At 34.3% G+C, this 21,612-nt stretch overlaps 2 protein-coding genes across 2 annotated transcripts; one reads left to right on the top strand and one right to left on the bottom strand.

Moving 5' to 3' along the window:
- The first annotated feature begins 11,944 nt into the window (after nt 1-11,944).
- On the top strand, nt 11,945-17,440 carry LOC109158463 (glycine dehydrogenase (decarboxylating), mitochondrial-like). Its single transcript, XM_019306367.1, has 15 exons — nt 11,945-13,330; nt 13,555-13,800; nt 13,883-13,960; nt 14,050-14,150; nt 14,224-14,419; nt 14,514-14,639; nt 14,852-15,037; nt 15,130-15,243; nt 15,445-15,597; nt 15,743-15,931; nt 16,017-16,094; nt 16,185-16,310; nt 16,402-16,500; nt 16,584-16,701; nt 17,195-17,440. Exons 1-15 carry the CDS (start codon nt 12,104-12,106, stop codon nt 17,290-17,292), a joined length of 3,135 nt encoding a protein of 1,044 aa, XP_019161912.1. The 5' UTR covers nt 11,945-12,103; the 3' UTR covers nt 17,293-17,440.
- Nucleotides 17,441-18,736: 1,296 nt separating this feature from the next.
- LOC109158375 lies at nt 18,737-21,156 on the bottom strand. The gene is made up of 6 exons (XM_019306291.1): nt 20,926-21,156; nt 20,226-20,296; nt 20,045-20,109; nt 19,428-19,910; nt 19,249-19,339; nt 18,737-18,953 (listed from the first exon to the last, which is right to left on the bottom strand). The coding sequence occupies exons 1-6, from the start codon at nt 21,065-21,067 to the stop codon at nt 18,867-18,869; spliced, it is 939 nt and encodes a 312-aa protein (XP_019161836.1). The 5' UTR covers nt 21,068-21,156; the 3' UTR covers nt 18,737-18,866.
- Between the last annotated feature and the right edge of the window lie 456 nt (nt 21,157-21,612).

The raw sequence follows: 21,612 nt of genomic DNA, 5'->3' as shown, positions 1-21,612 counted from the left end.
TACTGTATATGATTCATATGTTATATGGTTTGTCTCTATCAAATCATGAATTATATGTTATAAGAGAACGACATAAATTAATGTTTATTTTGTTTGGACAATTAAATTGAGTCTATTTGGGTTTATTTAAAGTATTATGGAGTCACTTTAAATTTTAGGCTCATTTAATTTGTGTTTATATTTGAGTCTATTTGGGTTATTTAAAGTATTATGGATTTGCTTTAAATTCTAGACTCATTAATTTATATATATGTTTATAAATGAATTATAAGCATAAAGCGAGTGCGTTAGTCGCCAAAGCGGCCCACTCAAGGTAATAGCTAATAATCATTAATGTTTATGTTTACAGCATATATATAAATTAAGGTTTACTTACATAAATGAGTTACTAGCATAAGGCGAGTGTGTTAGTCGCCAAAGCGGCCCACTCATGGTAATAGCTAAATAATCATTTATGTTTATGTTACAACATAAATTAAGGTTTATTCACATAAATAAATTATTAGCATAAGGCGAGTGCGTTAGTCACTAAAGTGGCCCACTCAAGGAAATAGCTAAATAATTATTTATATTTACAAATGTTTACCTACACAGGTATTTTGCATCATTGAATGACACTAAAGGATTGATAAACATTTGTGATCATTAACACATGGTTATAGCGGTTGCCCAAAGGTAGATCAGACATGTGATTAATGACAGTTTAGGAGATTATGATTCTTGTTTTGCTAATATGTAGTGCATGTCCAAAGATGGCCTATATATTAAATTGAAACTTGATGAATAGTCTCATTCAAGTATGTGTGAATGATGCATGTCGGTAAATTGACATTGTATTTAAATTTGACCCAAAGGCGGATTTAAATGCAAACTTAAGGTCTATAAATTATAGTCTGAATAAAGGTTGTTACTCAAAGCAATTGATATGTGAGATAAATGTTTGCAGTGAACACTATTGTATCACGTTATAATGGTGACAGTTCTGATGTCAGTAGTAATAGCAGCAAGTTAAAAAAAAAAAAAAAAAAAAAAAAAAAAAAAAAAAAAAAAGGTCAAGCATCCTATGAAGGTGCAAGGTGATGTCCAGAAAGTGCAGAAATGCTATTTTGTAACAAACCTGGGCACAAGAAGGCTGAATGCCTGAAGAGGAAAGCTTGGATGGAAATAAAAGTATACATTCAGTTTCAGTATGCTCTGAATCCAATCTTGTTAAAGTTCCTTCTAATACTTGGTGGTTAGGCACTGGTGCTACAACACATGTTTATAACATAAAGCAGGATTTTTGATGTTTTAACCTCACAGGGAAAATGAAAAGTGTCTTTTCATGGGAAACATGATGAAAGCTAGAATTGAAGGTATTGGAACTTACAGAATTAAGCTGGATACAGGTTTTTTGCCTTGATCTTGAGAATTGTCTGTATGTTCCAAATTGTTCTAGAAATCTTGTTTCAACAGCTAGGCTGGAAACATTGAGTTTTTACTTTAAGATTGGAAACAAATGTTTGTATCAACAAAAACCTTTATGGTTCTGGTGTTTTGTTGGATACACTATACTGTTTCAATCTTAATGATGACTTTGTTAATTCCTTGTTTAATGTGATGGTTGTGTTAAAAGGAGCGCGCCAAAAGAATCTTCAGCTGACTTGTGGCATAAAAGGCTTAGTCATATATCCAAAGAAAGGATATTGAGACTTATTAAAGTTGGAATTTTGTCTCAATTGGATTTTACTGACTAGAATGGTGCATGTGTCGATTGCATAAAGGTAAAGCAAGTCAGACATGTATCAGTACACTCAGTCACAAGAAGCTCATGATTACTTGATTTAATACATACAGATATTTGTGGTCTTTTTTGATGTTCCGTCTTAGGGCGGTGATAAATACTTTATTACCTTTATTAATGATCATTCTGGGTACTGTTACATCTATTTACTGCGTGAAAGATCTCAGTCTGTGGATGTCCTAGAGACATTCATATTTGAAGTTGAGAATCAGTTAAATAGAAAGGTAAAGACAATTAGATCATATAAAAGTGATGAGTATTATGGGAAACCCTCAAAAGTTGGGAAAATTCCTGACCCATTTAAAGAAATTCATCGAATCTAAGGGCATTTTGTGCATAATACACAATGCTAGGCACACCACATCAAAATGGTGTGAAAGCAAGGTGAAATCGTACTTTAAGGATATGGTTAGGAGTAAGGTCAATAACTGTACATTGCTTATTTCATTGTGGATATATGCATTAAAGACAACAACATACTTACTCAATAGGGTTCCTAGTAAGGTTATTTTTAAAAAAAAAAAAAAAAAAAAAAAAAAAAAAAACACCTTATGAACTGTGGACAAGAAGGAAACCTAGTTTGAGGCATCTTCACATTTAGGGTTGTCAAGCTGGAGTGATGATATATAATCCACATGAAAATAAATTGGAATCCAGAACCATTAGTGCTTATTTCATTGGATATCCAGAAAGGTTTAAAGGGTACATGTTTATTGTCCTAATCATAAGTACGAGGATTGTTGAGTCTGGTGATGCTCGCTTCATTTAAAATGGCGAAGTCAGTGGGAGTGTGGGAGCTCGTAATGTTGAGATTAAGGAGTCATTGATGGTTCCAGATTCATCAAGTGATCCTTTTTCCTGTTGTTGTTCCTATTGCTGCAGTGCAGTGTAGCCTTATGGAAATACTTTGGAACAACATCAACTAGATGCTCAAATTACACATGAGGAAGCTATTGTAAATGAAGATGAGGTTGAAACTCAAGATGATGATCAAGTGAAATCTCAGCGGGAAGTGGCATTAAGGAGATCTACTAGATAGAAAAGATCATCCATTCCTGATGACTATATTGTTTATGCACTTGAGCATGCAAGTGACTTGAGCATTGATAATTATCCAGTCTCATTTAACCAAGCCATACAGGATAATAATTCTCCTTGAGAATTATTTTGGTTTTGGTGGCTCATTCTGTTCTTAAGCTTCACCAAATGGTTGTTAAAATTTCCTTTTTGAATGGTAAATTAAAAGAGGAAGTATACATGGATTAGCTGCAAGGCTTCATGGCCACAGGAAATGAAAATCTGGTATGTAGATTGAAGATGTCGATCTATGGATTAAAACATGCTTCTAGACAATGGTACTTGAAATTGTCATTTGGTTTTGTAGAGATCACTGTTGATCAGTGTATCCACATAAAGGTTTAATGGAAGCAAGTTTGTAATCCTAGTATTACATGTTGACGACATTCTTCTTGCTGCTAATAATAAAAGGGATGTTGCGTGATGTTAAGGAATATCTTTCTAAGAACTTTGAAATGAAGGATATGGGTGAGACTTCATATGTGATTGGAATAAGAAATATTCTGTGATAGATCACATGGGATTTTAGGTTTATCCTAGAAGACTCACATTAACAAAGTTTTAGAAAGATATAAACTGGAAAAAACGCAAAAGGGGGTCCTGTGATACTTACAAGGCACTAAGGACCACATGCTCACCTATAAAAGGAACGAATAACCTGAAGGTTATAGGTTATTCGGATTCAGACTATGCCGGACGTTTGGATACCCGAAAATCCACATTCGAATATATTTTTCCACTTGCTCATGGAGCAATATCTTGGATGAGTGTGTAGGAGCCTGTCATTGCTACTTCCACTATAAAGGCAGAATTTGTAGCATGCTTTGAGGCTACAATTCAATAATCATGGCTGCGTAATTTCATTTATGGTTTGGGCATTGTCGACACTATAGCCAAACCATTGAGGATTCATTATGATAATACAACAGCTATGTTCTTCTCAAAGAACGACAGATATACTAGTGGTGCCAAGCACATTGATTTGAAATTTCTGTCTGTTAAGGAGAAGGTACAAAATCAAAAGAGTATCAATAGTGCATATTGCACCGATCTTATGATCACGGATCCGTTGACTAAGGGATTGGCGCCCACGACCTTCATTGGCCATGTTGGAAGGATGGGCATACTGGTAAAGTCCTTGTATAACGGTTAACTCTGCCATACATGTATGGATTTATGTTTGATAGCACATCAGGTTGATGATAGTCTTAGATATCTATTCAGGTTTTTATTTTGTTATGGTTGATGTTGATCACTTATTTATGCATAATTCAGAAGTGATAACAATGGTCTTGTTTAAGACATAAGGAATAAGGTACTTTCGGATTTTACCTTATTATTATGGTTCGAATTCTTATTAACTGTGATACATGGAAGGGAGCGGGACGCTATGTCAGGCCTGTAACCGCCATGATTCGGTTAATAAAGTTCGATAAGGTGGTGACTTTTACATTTTCATATTAAGTGAGCTCAAATTAAGGATTGAAAATTGTAAAGTCACGCATATATGAATCAAGTGGGAGATTGTTCGAAATAATTTATTCCTAACGTTGATTCATATAATTAAGGTGTCATGCTCATATGAATCAGTGGGAGACTGTTAGAAATAATTATTTCCTAACAATGATTTATATAATAAAGGTTGTAATTCCATAAGGTACTCACGTTGATGATTAGTGATGTGTAAATACGGAATTACTGGGTGAAATTTCCTCCATCTCATTCTGTTAAAATTTAAGTTTATAAGGGTTAAAAGATGTATAATGGATAAGGTTATGGGTTTCACAATCCTAAAGGGATTTCTATTCCTAAAGGAGGTCACATTCCTAATGGGATTTCTATTCCTAAAGGAGGTTCCCCATTCCTCTTGAAAGAGGGTTTCTCATCACATCTATAAATACCCAGGAAACTCTAGGGATCTTAACGGTTTTAAATCTCTAAGTCTTCTAGTCTCCGTATCATCAGGAGGTGAATAAGGTATACGGATCAGAGAGGTGAAGCATTATATTCTTGATTCACTCAATTTAGAGATTACATCTTCAATGGAACCAAGTAAGTCCTATCTTTCCTATTCAATTAAAAGTCCATGAACATTGTTTAGTTGATTGATTTGATTTACATGCGATCATTGTTAATTGTGCTTCCGCATTCAAGTTATAGCGCATAAAAGATTAATTTAACAAGACATATATATAAAAACCTAAGGGTGGTTCGCTAATAACGATTTCTAGGGCTGCAAATAAGTTCTTCTACCATGAAAAGAAGCTAAACCGCCCTTCGATTAACGTCGTTGTAATTATTGTTCATCGAAACTATCATGTATGATTTATATCTCTGTTATCTTTTAATTATTATTTATTGCCTAAATAGAACGACGTTTAGACTACCAAAGTCGACTACATGCTTTTCAAATATTTGAACAATCTGGCTATCCAAATGTAAATGTAGAAGACGGTATTTAGAACTCTAATTCTAAACAACCACTAAACGACCGTGTTTTGATTAGGCGGGAGTTTTGACTCCAATGTGGTTCCTAATGCTTGTGACTTTTTTATATAGTAAGATAAAGTTGATTCAAGATAGAAAGATCACCACCTTTCATATCATTGCCACCGACCAAAACGCATTGATGTTCAGACGTTCAGCCAACACGTCCTCGCAGAATAGTTCTGTGAATCAAGGTCCACATTGCATCTTGAATAAATGTTCATTTTTTAATATACTAGAAATATATTATTTGATATATTATTAAATAATATACTTTTAAAAAATAAAATTTTAATATACTAAAGATATAGCTTATGTTAGTCGATTATCCTACAAGGTGAACCATAATCCATTGTATAGGATCTTCGCTGCAGTGGAGCTACATCTACTCGTTCTTCCGCCAAGTTGGGCAAATTATGTTGTGAGCACGTGCTCACCATGCACATGGTGCACACGAATCTATATCCATAATTTCTATATTGTATATCCATAATTTCTATACTGTAAATTCATAAATTTCTAGACTCTCGATGAGCTAAAATTATGAATCTAAAGTATAAATTTTAGCTCACCGAGAGTCTCGAAATTATGGATATACAGTATAGAAATTATGGATCTACAGTATAAAAATTATAGATATAGATTCGTGGTTAGAAATTATGAATCTAAAGTATAAATTTTAGCTCACCAAGAGTCTAGAAATTATGGATATACAATATAGAAATTATGGATCTACAGTATAAAAACTATGGATATAGATTTGTGCGCATCATGCGAGGTGAGCACGTGCTCACAACATACAACCATTGTTGTGTGGACCAAGTTGTGTGGACCATATTTTGTCTACTGTAAAATAATATACATTCAGTATAAAAATAATATACATTGTATTCAGAAAATATACATTATTTTTGTTTTGAGTATACATTATATTATATTATGTACATTCAATATAAAAATAATGTACATTTAATATATTAAAAATGTAATTTCTTATGGTACACATAATATTGGTCTACACAATAATTTGCCCACAGCATAACGATTGGCCAAGTTGCAATAGTTATGCTGTGCAACCGAATGTACCATGCGCATGGTGCATACGGTTCAAAACGACGTCGTTTTGATTAAAAACGCGCGTCCCACTTTAAAAAAAAAATCAGGTTCGACTCTCAGCAATAGCATTATTGTAGATATATAGTTATGAAATTGTGGATATATAGTTATGAAATTGTGGTTATATAGTTATGAATTTATGGATATTTAGTTCATTCATTGTGGATATTTAGTTCAATCATATATTGTGGATTTTTACTTCATTCATTCATTCATTGTGGATTTTTACTTCATTCATTCATTCATTGTGGATTTTTACTTCATTCATTCATTCATTGTGGATTTTTACTTCATTCATTCACTGTGGATATATAGTTATGAAATTGTGGATATATAGTTATGAAATTGTGGTTATATAGTTATGAATTTATGGATATTTAGTTCATTCATTGTGGATATTTAGCTCAATCATATATTGTGGATATATAGTTCATTCATTGTGGATTTTTACTTCATTCATTCATTCATTGTGGATTTTTTACTTCATTCATTCATTCATTGTGGATTTTTACTTCATTCATTCAATGTGGATATATAGTTATGAAATTGTTGATATATAGTTATGACATTGTGGTTATATAGTTATGAATTTCTGGATATATAAAAATGTTATTGCCGAGAATCGAACCTGATTTATTCTTTAAGTGGGACGCGCGTTTTTTTTAACCAAAACGGCACTGTTTTGTAACCGTATGCACATTGCAAGGTGCATTCGGTTGCACAGCATAATTTGCGGCCAAGTTGCTGCTGGGCCCCACGGATCTTCCTTTGCTTGACAGTGGAATTGGAATACCACATTCACCAACCTCGTGCTCCTGAGTCCTGACTCATCATCTATCAAATCAAATTTAAAAATAAAGGAAAAGAAATTATAAAATAGGCATTCAAATGTTTATATAAAATATAATCAGTTTTTTTAAATTTAAAAAGTTATAATGAAGCATATTAATTAACTCGTTGATTTGATACAATTAAATTAAATAATCGTTTACCTAAAAGTTAAAAATTATTTTCGTATCAATATTTATTTAAATAAAAATTCAAAATAAACCAGATTAATACGTGTTGGAGAGGACATAGAAGCCGTCAACTTCTCTCTTATCCAGCGATCATTATTTATAAAAAATATGTTAAACATTTATTTTAAATAAAAATGACAAGCGATCATGCTTTACTAAATTTAACTTTAAGTTTACGGGCTAATTTAACCATTTAACAAATTATTAGTTCAATTGCCAAATTGACAAGTTAATATATTTAATTGTAACATTTTAAAGTTCAGAACTAATTATTTTTTTCGTATAAAGTTCGAGAGTTTATATGATCATTTTTCCATAAATAAATATTGAAATATATACTTATAAAAAGATTGAGAATAAATATTACCAATAAATAATTGAACTGCTCAATTGCATTGTTTTTTAGTACTATTGTCTTTGTTACAACTTAAATGTAGTATCTGAGCCGCAAATTATGCCCTGAAAACGTGTTCACCGTGATTGGTGAACGCAACTCCAAACGACGTCGTTTTTACGCAAAAAAAAAAGAAAAAAAAAAATCGCGGATGTGGAGTTAACGGCGCGCGTTTAATCAAATTATGAATTTTCTGTTATGAGATTATGAATGTAATGTAAATTAATAATCTCATAACAGAAAATTCATAATCGCATAAAAGTAAAATATTTATTAAATTATGAATTTTCTGTTATGAGATTATGAATTTTTTGTTATGAGATTGTGAATGTAATGTAGATTCATAATCTCATAACAGAAAATTCATAATTTCATAACAGAAAATTCATAATCTCATAACAGAAAATTCATAATTTCATAACAGAAAATTCATAATCTCATAACTGAAAATTCATAATCTTATAACAGAAAATTCATAATCTCATGGTTCCAAAGTGAATGTGTAGGCATGGTTCCAAAGTGAATGTGCAGGCATGGATTCATAATTTATGAATGTCCGTAATTTCGGACGGGAATGTGTAGGCATGGTTCCAAAGTGAATGTGCAGGCATGAATTCATAATTTATGAATATCCGAAATCATTGCTCACCTCAAATTAAAGTGAAATCGCGAAATGTGAAAATGAAGAAGAAAAGTCACGCAATTAATTAAGAAAAAAAGAAGAAGAAAAAAAAAAATAACGGTGTACTAACACCGTTGGAACCGTGTTCACCATGAATGGTGAACACGGTTCCATGGCATAACGATTGGTATCTGACTATACTGGGCTTCAAACCTTTGATCTTCTATTTGAAAGAGCCACAAGTATGCTGGCGCTGCTTGACCATAAGGTCTTTTGACAATTTTAAATAGGTTAATTACCCTTTTAAACACACTTTTAATAAAGACACATTTCAAAATATAAGTTGTAGAATTTAGTGTGGCACCATATTCTATATCATACTTGTTTGTATTGGGTAGCGTCAACACTAATCTCAATTATAACCATTGCAACTAGATTTTTTTTTTGAAAGCACCATTGCAACTAGATAAACTATATTATGTCGCAAATGATATCATAGATTATGCTCCCCCTTGTTTTATACTAACTTATTAATGACATCAACTAGTATATCATGTTTAATCAAATTCATAGTATATTATATTTATAATATTTGTTTAAAATGCTCATAAACTTAAATCTTAAGGTAAAGAATCATGGATATTTAAAAAAAAAAAAAACTTAAACCTTAATGTATATAAACATTAGACGGCTAGTATATCATATCTATTTCTATTCACTAAATAGTAGATTTATAATGTTCCTTCTATATATATGTTCAAAAAAAAAAAAAAAACTTAGTATACATAAATATTAGGAAAAAAGGGTCAAATAGGCCCTCCAACTTTAGCTTAAAAGTTAATTAGGCCCCTAAACTTTTTAAAGGTGCAATTACACCCCTCAACAATTCATTTAAGTGCAATGAAGCCCAAAAACAAATTAATGACCTGCTATCACAGGTCATTAGGGTTTAGGCCACCTTCCGGCGAATTTTCCGAAAAAATAAAAAAAAAAAGTGATCGACAAAATTTCCGACAAAAAAGTGACCGGCGAAATTTTTGGCAAATCTAGGTCGGTTGCTGGTCACTTTTTTTTTGCCGAAAAATTCGTCGGGAGGTGGCCTGAACTCTAATGACTTGTGATAGCAGGTCATTAACTTGTTTTTGGGTTTCATTGCACCTAAATGAATTGTTGATAGGTGTAATTGCACCTTTAAAAAGTTTATGGGCTTAATTGACTTTTAAGCTAAAGTTTGAGGGCCTATTTAACCCTTTTCCCTAAATATTATATTTAAGTAATGTATTTATGTAGCTATATATTTATTTTAAAAATATTGTAAAAATATATAAATATAGGTTTTATTTAAAAGATATCAATGAGAAATTTTTTATGATATATTTTTATATATTAATTTTATTTGTACAGGACGAACAATAGAAAAATAAATTTATGTTAGCAAAAAAAAATAAAAATTGTAAGTGTTGCAAATATGGTGGCAGATTGGCTTGCTAAACTGGTGAGGGACACAGAAAAATTATGGAGAGATTTTCAGAATTCCCCCGACTAGTGTGAGAAAATTGCTTGAGGAAGACAGAGTTGGCCGAATATAGCTTCATAAGGTGCATCAGTGCATGAGAGGAGCCAACATTGAGGTCCCTAAAGAGTATCCCCTCCATTCAGATTAAAAAAAAAAAATACCTCGTCCATGATATAACTATTGATTCTATATTATAGAAAAATTCATAAATTGTATACAAATAAAAAATATATTTTTGCTTTATTTTATATTTATAAATTTAAAAACTGTTAATTTTACTAAACATTTTTGAAACAATTAATTAATTTAACAATTCTTAACTTTTTATTTCTAATTAATAACTTTTCAGCTTTTAGGTAAATGAATCTGCCAAAGAGAGCCCATCCCCATACAAAAAGAATGTGAAGAAAAAGATTCAATTTTCTGTGTACCTTCTTTTTTAATTTTTCCTTATAAAATTGAATAGATTCTCTGAAATCATTGGTGTAATTGGTATAATCAAACTCCCCTTTGTCATTTTCCACATCGAGGTGAGAGAGGCCTCTCCCTTACCAACTCCTTTATTCAACCACCCCTGGACCCCACTATTATTATTATTTATTCGAATTGGCCACTGAACGTAACTTGAAAATGCAATTTGGCTACTGAACGAACAAAAAGTGCAATTGGATCATTGAACACTCCAAAAATGTGCAATTAGGCCATTGAACTCTCCAAACGTTTGCAATTTCACCGGATAGCAGGTTACCATCAATTTTAGCAGGTTACCTCTTTACGTGGCAGCTGAGTTGGCATTTTTAATAATTTTTAAATAATTTTTAATAATTAATTTTAATAATAAATTTTATAAAAAAATTGAAAAAATTAAATAAAAAATAAAATAAAGTCGTTTTTATTTTTTAAAATTTTTTTAAATAAAAATTTATTATTAAAATTTATTAAAAATGATTTAAAATTTATTAAAAATGCCAACTCAGTTGCCACGTAATCAGATAACCTGCTAAAATTGAGGGTAACCTGCTATCAGGTGAAATTGCACATTTTTGGAGTGTTCAGTGGCCTAATTGCACTTTTTTTTCGTTCAGTGACCTAATTGCATTTTCAGGTTACGTTCAGTGGCAAATTTGAACCTTATTCCTTTATTTTTTACAATATGATTTATTTAAAAAAAATCAAAGATTCCATAATATTATAATTAAGGAGAAAATGATTAAATAAACCCCTAAATTTTACTTGAAAAATCAATTAACTTCCTTAATTTTTAAAAAGTGCAATTACACCCTTTAACATATTGTATTGAGTCAATGAAGTTCAAAACTCGATAAATGAACTGCTATTACATGTCATTAAGATCCCTTTATCATTTTTATCCATCTCCGCGACGGCTCGTCACCAGATGTCGTCTACTAGTCGGCGAAAATGGATAAAATTGATGTCAGAACCTAATAACCTGCAATAGTAGGTCATTTATCAGTTTTTAGATTTCATTGACTCAATATAACATATTAAATGGTATAATTATACTTTTTAAAAATTTAAAGAACTAATTAACGTTTTAATTAAATTTTAGGGGGTTATTTGATTTTTTTTTTCTATAACTAACAAATACAAATTTCCCTATAAGTTTAGGAACAAGTGAACAACTATCAAATACAAAATGAAATAGGCGCAAATAAATATTTGAAAAAGGAAACTTTAAGGTGGCAAAGATTTGATCCAAATGAATGAATTATGATATGATTGAGTTTTCACCATGTTGGTTGTGTGACATCAACCATTAGTCGACCCAGTCTGTATTTTGTTCTCCAATTTTTTTTGTTTAAAAAAATAAATAAATAAATTTCAATCAATTAGTAAATAAGCTTTAACTGTTTGGGTCACCAACCCCGTGTATCTATCCACTCACTAGTTCTGTTTCAGACTTTCATGCCACCATAAACGAGGGAATAGGGAATAGAGTCGGCTACCAACAAAGCACAGCAAAGCTACTCCAAGCTTTGTGAACTCTCTCTCTCTCTCTCTCTCTCTTCTTCGCCTTTGCTGTGATTTCATACAAGAAATCTCGCGTTTTCTTCCCCGTTATTTCCAAATGGATCGCGCTCGAAAGCTGGCCAGCCGGGCGATTCTGCGGCGGCTGATTTCCCAAGCAAAGCAGCCGCGTGGCGGCGGAGCGCCGACCCCTGCATTGTTGAGGCCCACCGCCAGGTGCGCTTCCTCGATAACCGCTCACCCATTTCAGAGTAAGATCCGTGACCCGTGCGCTACTACTGGGATTGGGTTTCGCGCTCACCAGGCTCGCCCCATCTCTGTTGAGGCGTTGAAACCCAGTGACACTTTCCCGCGCCGCCACAACTCCGCCACGCCGGCTGAGCAATCTAAGATGTCCGAGTTTTGCGGCTTCGCGAACCTCGATGCTCTGATTGATGCAACCGTGCCTCAATCTATTCGTATTGAGCCCATGGGGTTCTCCAAATTCGATCAGGGCCTCACCGAGGCTCAAATGATCGAGCACATGAAGGGTTTGGCGTCTAAGAACAAGGTTTTCAAGTCGTATATAGGAATGGGGTACTATAATACCTTTGTGCCTCCTGTGATCCTGAGGAATGTTATGGAAAACCCGGGTTGGTATACTCAGTATACTCCCTACCAGGCTGAGGTTTCGCAAGGCCGTCTTGAGTCCTTGCTAAATTATCAGACCATGATTACAGATCTTACCGGTTTGCCCATGGCCAATGCATCTTTGTTGGATGAGGGCACTGCTGCGGCAGAGGCAATGGCTATGTGTAATAATATCCAGAAGGGGAAAAAGAAAACTTTTGTTATTGCTAGTAATTGTCACCCCCAGACTATTGATGTTTGTAAAACCAGAGCTGATGGGTTTGAACTTAAGGTAGTGACTGCTGATCTTAAGGGTATTGATTACCAGTCTGGGGATGTTTGTGGAGTGTTGGTACAGTATCCTGGGACCGAGGGTGAGGTTTTGGACTATGGGGAATTCATTAAGAATGCACACGCTCATGGGGTGAAGGTTGTGATGGCATCGGATTTGTTGGCCCTGACAATGCTGAAGCCTCCTGGTGAATTGGGGGCGGATATTGTTGTCGGTTCAGCTCAGAGGTTTGGTGTTCCTATGGGTTATGGAGGTCCTCATGCTGCTTTCTTGGCCACATCCCAAGAGTACAAGAGAATGATGCCCGGGAGAATTATTGGTGTCAGTGTTGATTCCTCGGGGAACCCTGCTCTGCGAATGGCAATGCAGACTAGGGAGCAGCATATCCGAAGGGATAAGGCAACAAGCAACATTTGCACTGCTCAGGTTTTGCTTGAATATTTGTTTCGTGTTTAGTAATTTGTTCCTTAATAAGAGAAGTTGTGGACAGATCTTTAGTAGGATTAGCTAGACAGAAGGAAGTTCATGAATTATTATTATTAATTGCTTGTTATTCCACTTCGTGCTCATGAATTCTTCGTATCATATTGTTACAAAAACAATGGCTAGTTGATGCTCGATTATTGAGGTTACATTGTGGTGTATTGTAGGCATTGCTTGCCAATATGGCTGCTATGTATGCTGTTTACCATGGACCTGGAGGGCTTAAAACGATTGCCCAACGAGTTCATGGTCTTGCTGGAACTTTTGCTGCTGGATTGAAAAAGCTTGGGACAGTGGAAGTGCAGGGTCTTCCTTTCTTTGACACTGTGAAGGTTAAGTGTGCTGATGCAAAAGCAATTGCTGAGGCTGCTTACAAAAACGAGGTTAACTTGAGGATTGTGGATAACAATACCGTAAGTCTGGTTGGATTTGTCTTGTGCTCTTAAAACCTGCTACTTACATTATGAAGTGAATGGATTGACATTGTCCTTTCAGATAACCGTTGCTTTTGATGAGACAACCACTTTAGAAGACGTTGACAAGCTATTTGAAATTTTTGCATGTGGAAAGCCAGTAAGTGTCACTGCTTTGCTTTTTTTCATTGTGGTAGGCATCATTGATTTATCATTCTTGTTAATTCTGATGCTAATTTTAATTACCAGGTGCCATTCAGTGCTCAATCTATTGCACCAGAGGTTCAAAATGTGATTCCTTCCAGTCTTGTAAGGGATAGTCCATATTTGACTCACCCAGTATTCAACACGTATGGCCTTTTCCTATTGAATGCAACTCTACAGTTTTCTGTTGTATACTATCTGACTGTTGCCTTGCTTTAGGTACCACACTGAGCATGAGTTGCTTAGGTACCTTCATAGGCTGCAAGCGAAGGATATTTCTCTGTGCCACAGCATGATTCCTCTTGGATCCTGTACTATGAAACTGAATGCAACTACAGAGATGATGCCAGTGACATGGCCTAGCTTTGCAGATATTCACCCGTTTGCACCCACTGAACAGGCTGCAGGATTCCAGGTTGTTAGACGTGTTCTTAACTTTGTATGTAGTATTCGATTTTTAATTGGTCTGGATTGACAGAACTAATCTAACTGTCATATTTTTTTCCCAGGAAATGTTCAATGATTTGGGTGAACTATTGTGTACAATTACTGGATTTGATTCCTTTTCCTTGCAACCTAATGCTGGTGCTGCCGGAGAGTATGCAGGATTGATGGTCATTCGTGCATATCATTTGGTACTATGTTCTAGTCATTAATAAAAAAAATACTCCATCAGTTCCTAAAAGAGTTCGCTAAGAAAATGCTTTCCATCTTCGAAAAGATTTTATTTTTGAGGATATAAATGAGAAATTTAGTTACTCCTTGAATAAAGTGTGCCTCATTATAGGGCTAGAAAGAATATCGCCTGCTAATCTTTACTAATCTTTTTGTTGGATGTTTACTGTAGTCGAGAGGTGACAGTCACCGCAATGTATGCATCATACCTGTATCTGCACATGGAACAAATCCCGCAAGTGCAGCCATGTGTGGAATGAAAATTGTTGCTGTTGGAACTGATGCAAAAGGAAACATTAATATTGAAGAACTAAAGAAGGCTGCTGAGGCAAATAAAGATAATCTAGCTGCTCTTATGGTATATATACTTCATTGAATAGAGTTTTTTCGGACTGATTTTTTGGATCTGTAAATTGCTAATGAAATTTAATTCAAAAATTCGTATTTCAGGTTACATATCCTTCAACACACGGTGTCTATGAGGAAGGCGTCGATGAGATATGCAGGATAATTCATGAGAATGGTGGTCAAGTTTACATGGACGGAGCTAATATGAATGCACAGGTATAATTTTCTATGGGATCTTTAATCTCTTGAACTATTTCCAGTGTATCTTTTCAAAATAGAATCGTGGAGCTCCAAATAGAGGTTGAAGCTTATTTAGTTGTGTACGTTGTCTCTTACGAATAAACTAATTAGAATATAGTCTTTTAACTGGGAGAAAATAGGTTAGTTATGCCCCGGCTAAGTTTTTCTGTTCTACAGGTTGGTTTGACAAGTCCGGGCTTTATTGGAGCAGACGTTTGCCATCTAAATCTCCACAAAACATTCTGCATTCCTCATGGTGGAGGTGGTCCAGGCATGGGTCCAATTGGTGTGAAGAAACATCTAGCACCATTTTTGCCCTCACATCCTGTGGTATGCCCTCGAATGAACTTGCACCTTGTTGATTGCATGAAAAGAGTTTGGATTGTTATACTGTACAATAGACAATAGATTCATTTTCCTTGTAGAATAGATTGATGATTAAGATCATCTCCACATTTTGACTGTTATTTTGAAGGTTCCAACTGGAGGTATCCCATCCCCTGACAAGAGCCAACCCTTGGGTACCATCTCAGCTGCTCCATGGGGCTCTGCACTTATTTTGCCAATATCATATACGTATATAGCCATGATGGGGTCGAAGGGACTTACTGAAGCATCAAAGATAGCCATCTTGAATGCAAACTACATGGCTAAACGTTTAGAGGTCTGCTTTTTTACTAGTCATTTCTTCTTATTAAAATTGCAACAAGTGTTTGGTTTAATTAATATTTTCTGCTTTGCATCAACAGAGTCACTATCCTGTTCTATTCCGTGGCGTCAATGGAACATGTGCACATGAATTCATTATTGATTTGAGGGGATTTAAGGTAGCTCTGGCTTTAAATTTCCAATCTCTGACGTCTTTCATTATGCTTCTTCTTCTTCTACATTTTATCCTTACTTGAGGACTGGTTCAGAATACTGCTGGAATCGAACCTGAAGATGTTGCTAAACGCCTTATGGATTATGGATTTCATGGACCAACTATGTCATGGCCCGTTCCTGGCACACTAATGATTGAGCCAACTGAAAGTGAAAGCAAGGTAGGGTGATGCATAATAAAGATATATTTCATTTATTTATTATTATTATTATTATCTTTTAATGCTATTGATATATGTATAACTTGTGCAGGCAGAATTAGACAGATTTTGTGATGCACTCATCTCCATTAGGGAAGAGATTGGTCAGATTGAGAAGGGGAAGTTTGATCTTAACAATAACGTTCTTAAGGTAAAAAAAATTTCGAGTCTGTCTGTCTTTAAGTTTGAAGAATTTGAAGACTAAGACATGGATCTTTGTTTGTTTCACTGCAGAACGCTCCTCATCCACCGTCAGTGCTTATGGGTGATGAATGGACAAAACCATACTCTAGGGAATATGCTGCCTTCCCCGCTCCCTGGCTGAGAACTGCCAAATTCTGGCCGTCTACAGGTATTTTAACTGCTACAATTACTGATGTTCACTGTATATATTAATCAAGATCAGGACTGGGTTAAATACTCATCAAAGTTACCCACAATTAAAGAGAATGCATACATTTATATCATTACAATTATGAGAATTTGTTTATTTAAGACTAATTTGAGTTGAGAAACACCTTATGACCAATTAATGAATTTTGGCTGCTTTAAAAACATCTCTCTCTCTCTCTCTCTCTCTCTCTCTCTCTCTCTCTCTCTCTCTCTGCAAAATACTGCTTACTGGGAGAAATTGTTGAACCTTAAGAGAATGAAGTCTATGAGAAAGAGAAACTGTAACTATGAACTCTTAAGAACCTGCAAAAAAATTTAGTTGTGTTTAGGACTTGGAGATCGAATTAAATGGAATGGATAGCGATCTTGTTCTGTATTGTGTTATACCTTCCTTAATTTCGCAATGCAAGTTACTGAGAAATTTGGTATGTTTATTATTATATATATATCAGGGCGTGTTGACAATGTGTATGGAGACCGCAACCTTATCTGCACTCTCCTTACGCCATCACAGATGGTTGAAGAACAGGCTGCTGCAGCCACTGCTTAAGCCACATTCCAGAATTGAAGTATATATTTTCAAAACCCAAGTTTTTATTCCCTTGTAGTTTGATGACTTTTACTTTTATCCATATTCATCAACACCTGCTCTATCAACAATTGTTTATATCTGGAGCTTGCAGCCCAGCCTTTTTTAACTCTCTCTCTCTCTCTCTCTCTCTCTCTCTCTCTCTCTCTATGTATGTATGTATGTATGTAGAACACACACCACTATAAGGTCCATTAGGGTATGCCACAACAGTATATTTGACAATAACACTTAGCCAGCCAAATTCAATCCAGAAATTATAATATTAGTGGTAATCCACACAAAGCCACGGTTCCCAAATAGGAATTGCTGCTAAGGTATAGGGCCAGAAAGATAGTTTTTGGGTGATTTTTTGTGGGGCCTAAGGTGGGATGGAAGAGAGAAAAGAGATTGTTTGAGATCTTTGCCGGAGGATTTGGTTTTTTGCCCATCAAAAATTAAAAAACAGCTCCTAGTGTGCGTGATTTTTTGACAATTTTTTTTCCTCTTCTTCATCTTTTACTTGACATTTAAAAATTTGTGAAAAACTATACTATTGAGAATGCTCAATATTAAGCACAATTATTTGAAGCTACTCAGGTGTCTTGCCAAATAGTCAATTCAATACCTCAAGAATGGTTAAATCTCAACATGAAAATAATTATTGAATAAATCAAGCAATGTAGATATTATAATGTAAGGCTTGAAGAAGCTCCACTCCTTTCCCCACTGTAGATATTATTGAATCTTCAAAAGATGACAATATAGAGAATTGAGGTGTGATCACCAATAATGGCAGCAAGCATCATTTTGTCATCTAAAACTTTAAAATTTTTCAATTTAATATTAAATATTTATTTTGTGATTATTATATCAAAATTTTTAAAATTAAATACCAAATCTTTGTACATACACATTATTTAAAAAATAAACCATATTTAACAAAAAACCATAATTCACCAAAAAAATTCTAAAATAAATAAACTTAGAAAAAAACATTTTGTATGCATAAAATCATGCTTAAACATTATAGCCCTCCAACAAATATTTAAATCTAAAGAGTTAAATTATTTTTAGTGTTGAATAAATAATTGTCATGAACACAAATAGTTCCTACTCCCTCGATCTCATTTGCAAATTCTCAACTCTTGATACCAAATGATGAATTAATGAAATTATCCTCACTTTCTAAGCCGAAATGAAAACTATATTATAATATTTAAGATTCTTAAATTGATTGATTCCACTAATATATTTCCTAATACAATGCTATTAGATTTTTGAAAATATCTCTATGATGTTAGAGTTTGGAGAAAGCATTAAATCCATAAATTCGGATCTTGATTAACATAGGCAATTGCATGCATTAATATTTTCTGAAATTATTAACTTTAAGTATATTCTAATTCTTATTGCAATACTTGTATAAAACAGAAATCAAAACATATATTATCTCGCAAAAATATCAGGTTCAAATTCAAATGCTGATGTTATAGTTCCGGTTACACATCCACAAATATTGACCAAGTCAAATAGGACTTCCGAGTAGATATACTTCATGCTCCATATTTTGGAGCTTTCCAAAGCTTAAACGCTAATTCATGAAAGTACCTGTCAGTTGGAATTACAAGATTCCCGCCATGCTGCATTACATGTACAAGAAGTATAAATAACACTAGAATTACCGATTCCTCAAAAGACAATATTTAAACCGTGTACAGTTCTCCAAACAAAAAGTTTATAGACATTAGTGGACGATTTAGATTTTAAAAACTCCATCCAAACGATAAAGAGAGATATAAATAAACCATATTCACATGTGGTCAAGTTTAAATTTTAAAAATAGTCTAAAAAATAAAACATTCATGTGTAATAAAAACTATTCGAGGAAAAGACCATTCAACCAAAGCTATAAAAGTTCACATTTTTCAAACATACCTCTTTAAAATCTTCAAAAGAATATGATTCTACCATATCTTTGCGAGTTACACCATCTTGCCATTGAGCAACTAACATTGGGCAATGTTTTCTGTCAAAAAAAAAAGCATTATATATCCAAGATTCTATGTTATATTATCAATGTGGTTAAAAAGGGAAAAAAGAGAGAGTGCAGCTACCTAACATTCTCTCGAGGTATTCCTCCTTTTAATGTGTAACTTTGGCGAGGAAAGAGTCTAGAAAGCTCAGGACTATTCTCATGTCTACCGTCGGGAACAGAAAATTTGGAATTTTCATTTTCTAAAACAGCCCCAAAGCTCAATAAGACAGAAAGGTGCAGGTGAGAACCAAGTCCAGTCCCAGGTTGTGCCGTGTTTATTAACTCACCGACCAAACCATTGACATGTTCTATGTCTTCAAGAGTACTCTTTCGGCTACTACCAACATGAACAATTACTAAATCAAACTGGCTTGTCTCCAAAACCTTTCCCTCTTGAAATCCTAGTAATTTTAGCAACTCGGAGGCCAAGAGAGATGACTTGACCACATCAAAGCTGCTATGAACTAAATCTTCCAGCTGCAACACGGTGAAGCCAAGGTGACTACAGAAACCGTTCAAGCTCGAATTATCAGTGACAATAGCAGCTTTCATCCCCATAAACCTAAATCCACACCATATAGGTCAGATCCATTACCCAAAACTCCCAAATTATTAACATATGCATAATTATAATTAGACATAAGCATCAATCACAACACAACACGAGTGGTGGACTGCAAATTGTTGAAAGTTTACCTCTGTGATACAGTTGGTGTTACAAACTTCTCTTGAGATTTTGCTTCAGAAAGATGTTGTTTATTCTAAAGGCCAAAACAAAAAGCTTTAATACGATCTCTTAATCAAACCAAAAGAAATTGAAAAAACAAAACCCTCTCCATACCAAATAAACCTTACAATCATAACAAATGCATCTCACCATTTCATTATAAGCTTCACTCGCATCAAGTAGCTCTGCAAACTCTCTCACTATTCTTCCATCCTCATTTTCTGCAAACCAATCTCCAATCAAGCTTCAAAAGTAACAAAGGCAGGTATAGTAATGTAACAACGATTCAGTCTAGAAAAACCCCTAAGGAATCAAAATCAAAACTTATGTAGCTGAATCCTGCAAAATCCAACTGCAGCTCTCTCTCTCTTTTTTTTTTTTTTTTTGGGTATATCCAGGTTTCCACCGTCGGACACAGTGACTAATCCCCTGAAATGTAGGCACCTTTTTGGATGGGACAGCTGTCATGGAGATTTAAGACTGCTCCATACCCAAATCCAATGATCGAACCCTTAACCTTGGAAGGAACCACAACCTCCCAAGGTTGCAGCTCTCTCTCTTATATAAATCCTGCAAGTCCCCCTAACTGATAACATAGTCCAACTCCATTTTTGCTTTACCAATTTCAATAAAATTGGATTAGAAAATCATAAAAGGCACCACCTTTTCTATAATCCCTTTCAATGCATAAATAAATGCAACCATTTTAGCCTTAATCTAATAGAAATCAAGAAAACAAATCGACTTAATTATCTACCGAATACTGATACAATGAACTCGGATCGCAAAACAATCCTAAAATACGAATCTTTATGGAAAAATAAAAAAAAAAGAAAAAAAGAGAAAAAACCTGAAGGAGGAGAGTGAGGGAGAGACAAGAAGCCGCAGCAGGCCTGAGAAGCGAGAGAATGGAGATGGGTATGAGATGGAGTGAGGAATCGCGCCATCCTGTCACCGTACAGCACCAGAGCTCTGCTAGGCTGGTCCGCCATTGCTATTGCTTGAAAGAAATTGGGAAAAATCTTAGAAGGCCATAAACTGAGAGCCAATTAAAGAGTTTTTAATTAATAATTACACCATAGAATCTAAGGTTGCGTAGGTTATGTCTTTAACATACACTGTCTTCTGTATTTGTAGATTGTCCGATGCTTCTTAATATAATAATTATATATTTATACTTTAGTTTAACATGGATCCACGTAGCATTATAGACCCTGGATGAGGTACATAATTCTTAGGTATTGAATTTCATAACACAAGACATAAAAAATCACAACGTGAAAATTCATAACCTAAAACACAATTACTAATTTGTACTAAGGTACATAATAGGCACAAAAACTCATAATATAAGATACGTGTACATACATCACCCGGTCAATAATGCAATGTGAACTCTAGTCCATGGTATAAAGATTGCATGCATTTTGTTTTTTCTTTTGGGCCCCAATTAGAAATATATTAGAGTTCTACTTCATCTAGAATTATCTCGTTTAGAGTTGCTTAAACATTATTGTTAGAGTCTTATGGACTAGCA

Source organism: Ipomoea nil, unplaced genomic scaffold (genome assembly GCF_001879475.1).
Source record: "Ipomoea nil cultivar Tokyo-kokei standard unplaced genomic scaffold, Asagao_1.1 scaffold2818, whole genome shotgun sequence".
Lineage (NCBI taxonomy): Eukaryota > Viridiplantae > Streptophyta > Magnoliopsida > Solanales > Convolvulaceae > Ipomoea > Ipomoea nil.
Note: the sequence above shows the minus strand (reverse complement) of the source record. Positions and strands in the feature narration are given on the sequence as shown.

What these genes read in the sequence shown, in the direction of transcription:
- LOC109158463 (XM_019306367.1), top strand. Translation starts at nt 12,104, where the DNA reads ATGGATCGCGCTCGAAAGCTGGCCAGCCGGGCGATTCTGCGGCGGCTG. An exon ending in GCAACATTTGCACTGCTCAG is followed by an intron (nt 13,331 to 13,554) that starts GTTTTGCTTGAA and finishes GGTGTATTGTAG; the next exon opens with GCATTGCTTGCCAATATGGC. An exon ending in CAACTGAAAGTGAAAGCAAG is followed by an intron (nt 16,311 to 16,401) that starts GTAGGGTGATGC and finishes TAACTTGTGCAG; the next exon opens with GCAGAATTAGACAGATTTTG.
- LOC109158375 (XM_019306291.1), bottom strand. Translation starts at nt 21,067, where the DNA reads ATGGCGGACCAGCCTAGCAGAGCTCTGGTGCTGTACGGTGACAGGATG. An exon ending in ACACCAACTGTATCACAGAG is followed by an intron (nt 19,911 to 20,044) that starts GTAAACTTTCAA and finishes GTGTGGATTTAG; the next exon opens with GTTTATGGGGATGAAAGCTG. An exon ending in ATACCTCGAGAGAATGTTAG is followed by an intron (nt 19,340 to 19,427) that starts GTAGCTGCACTC and finishes TTTTTTTGACAG; the next exon opens with AAAACATTGCCCAATGTTAG.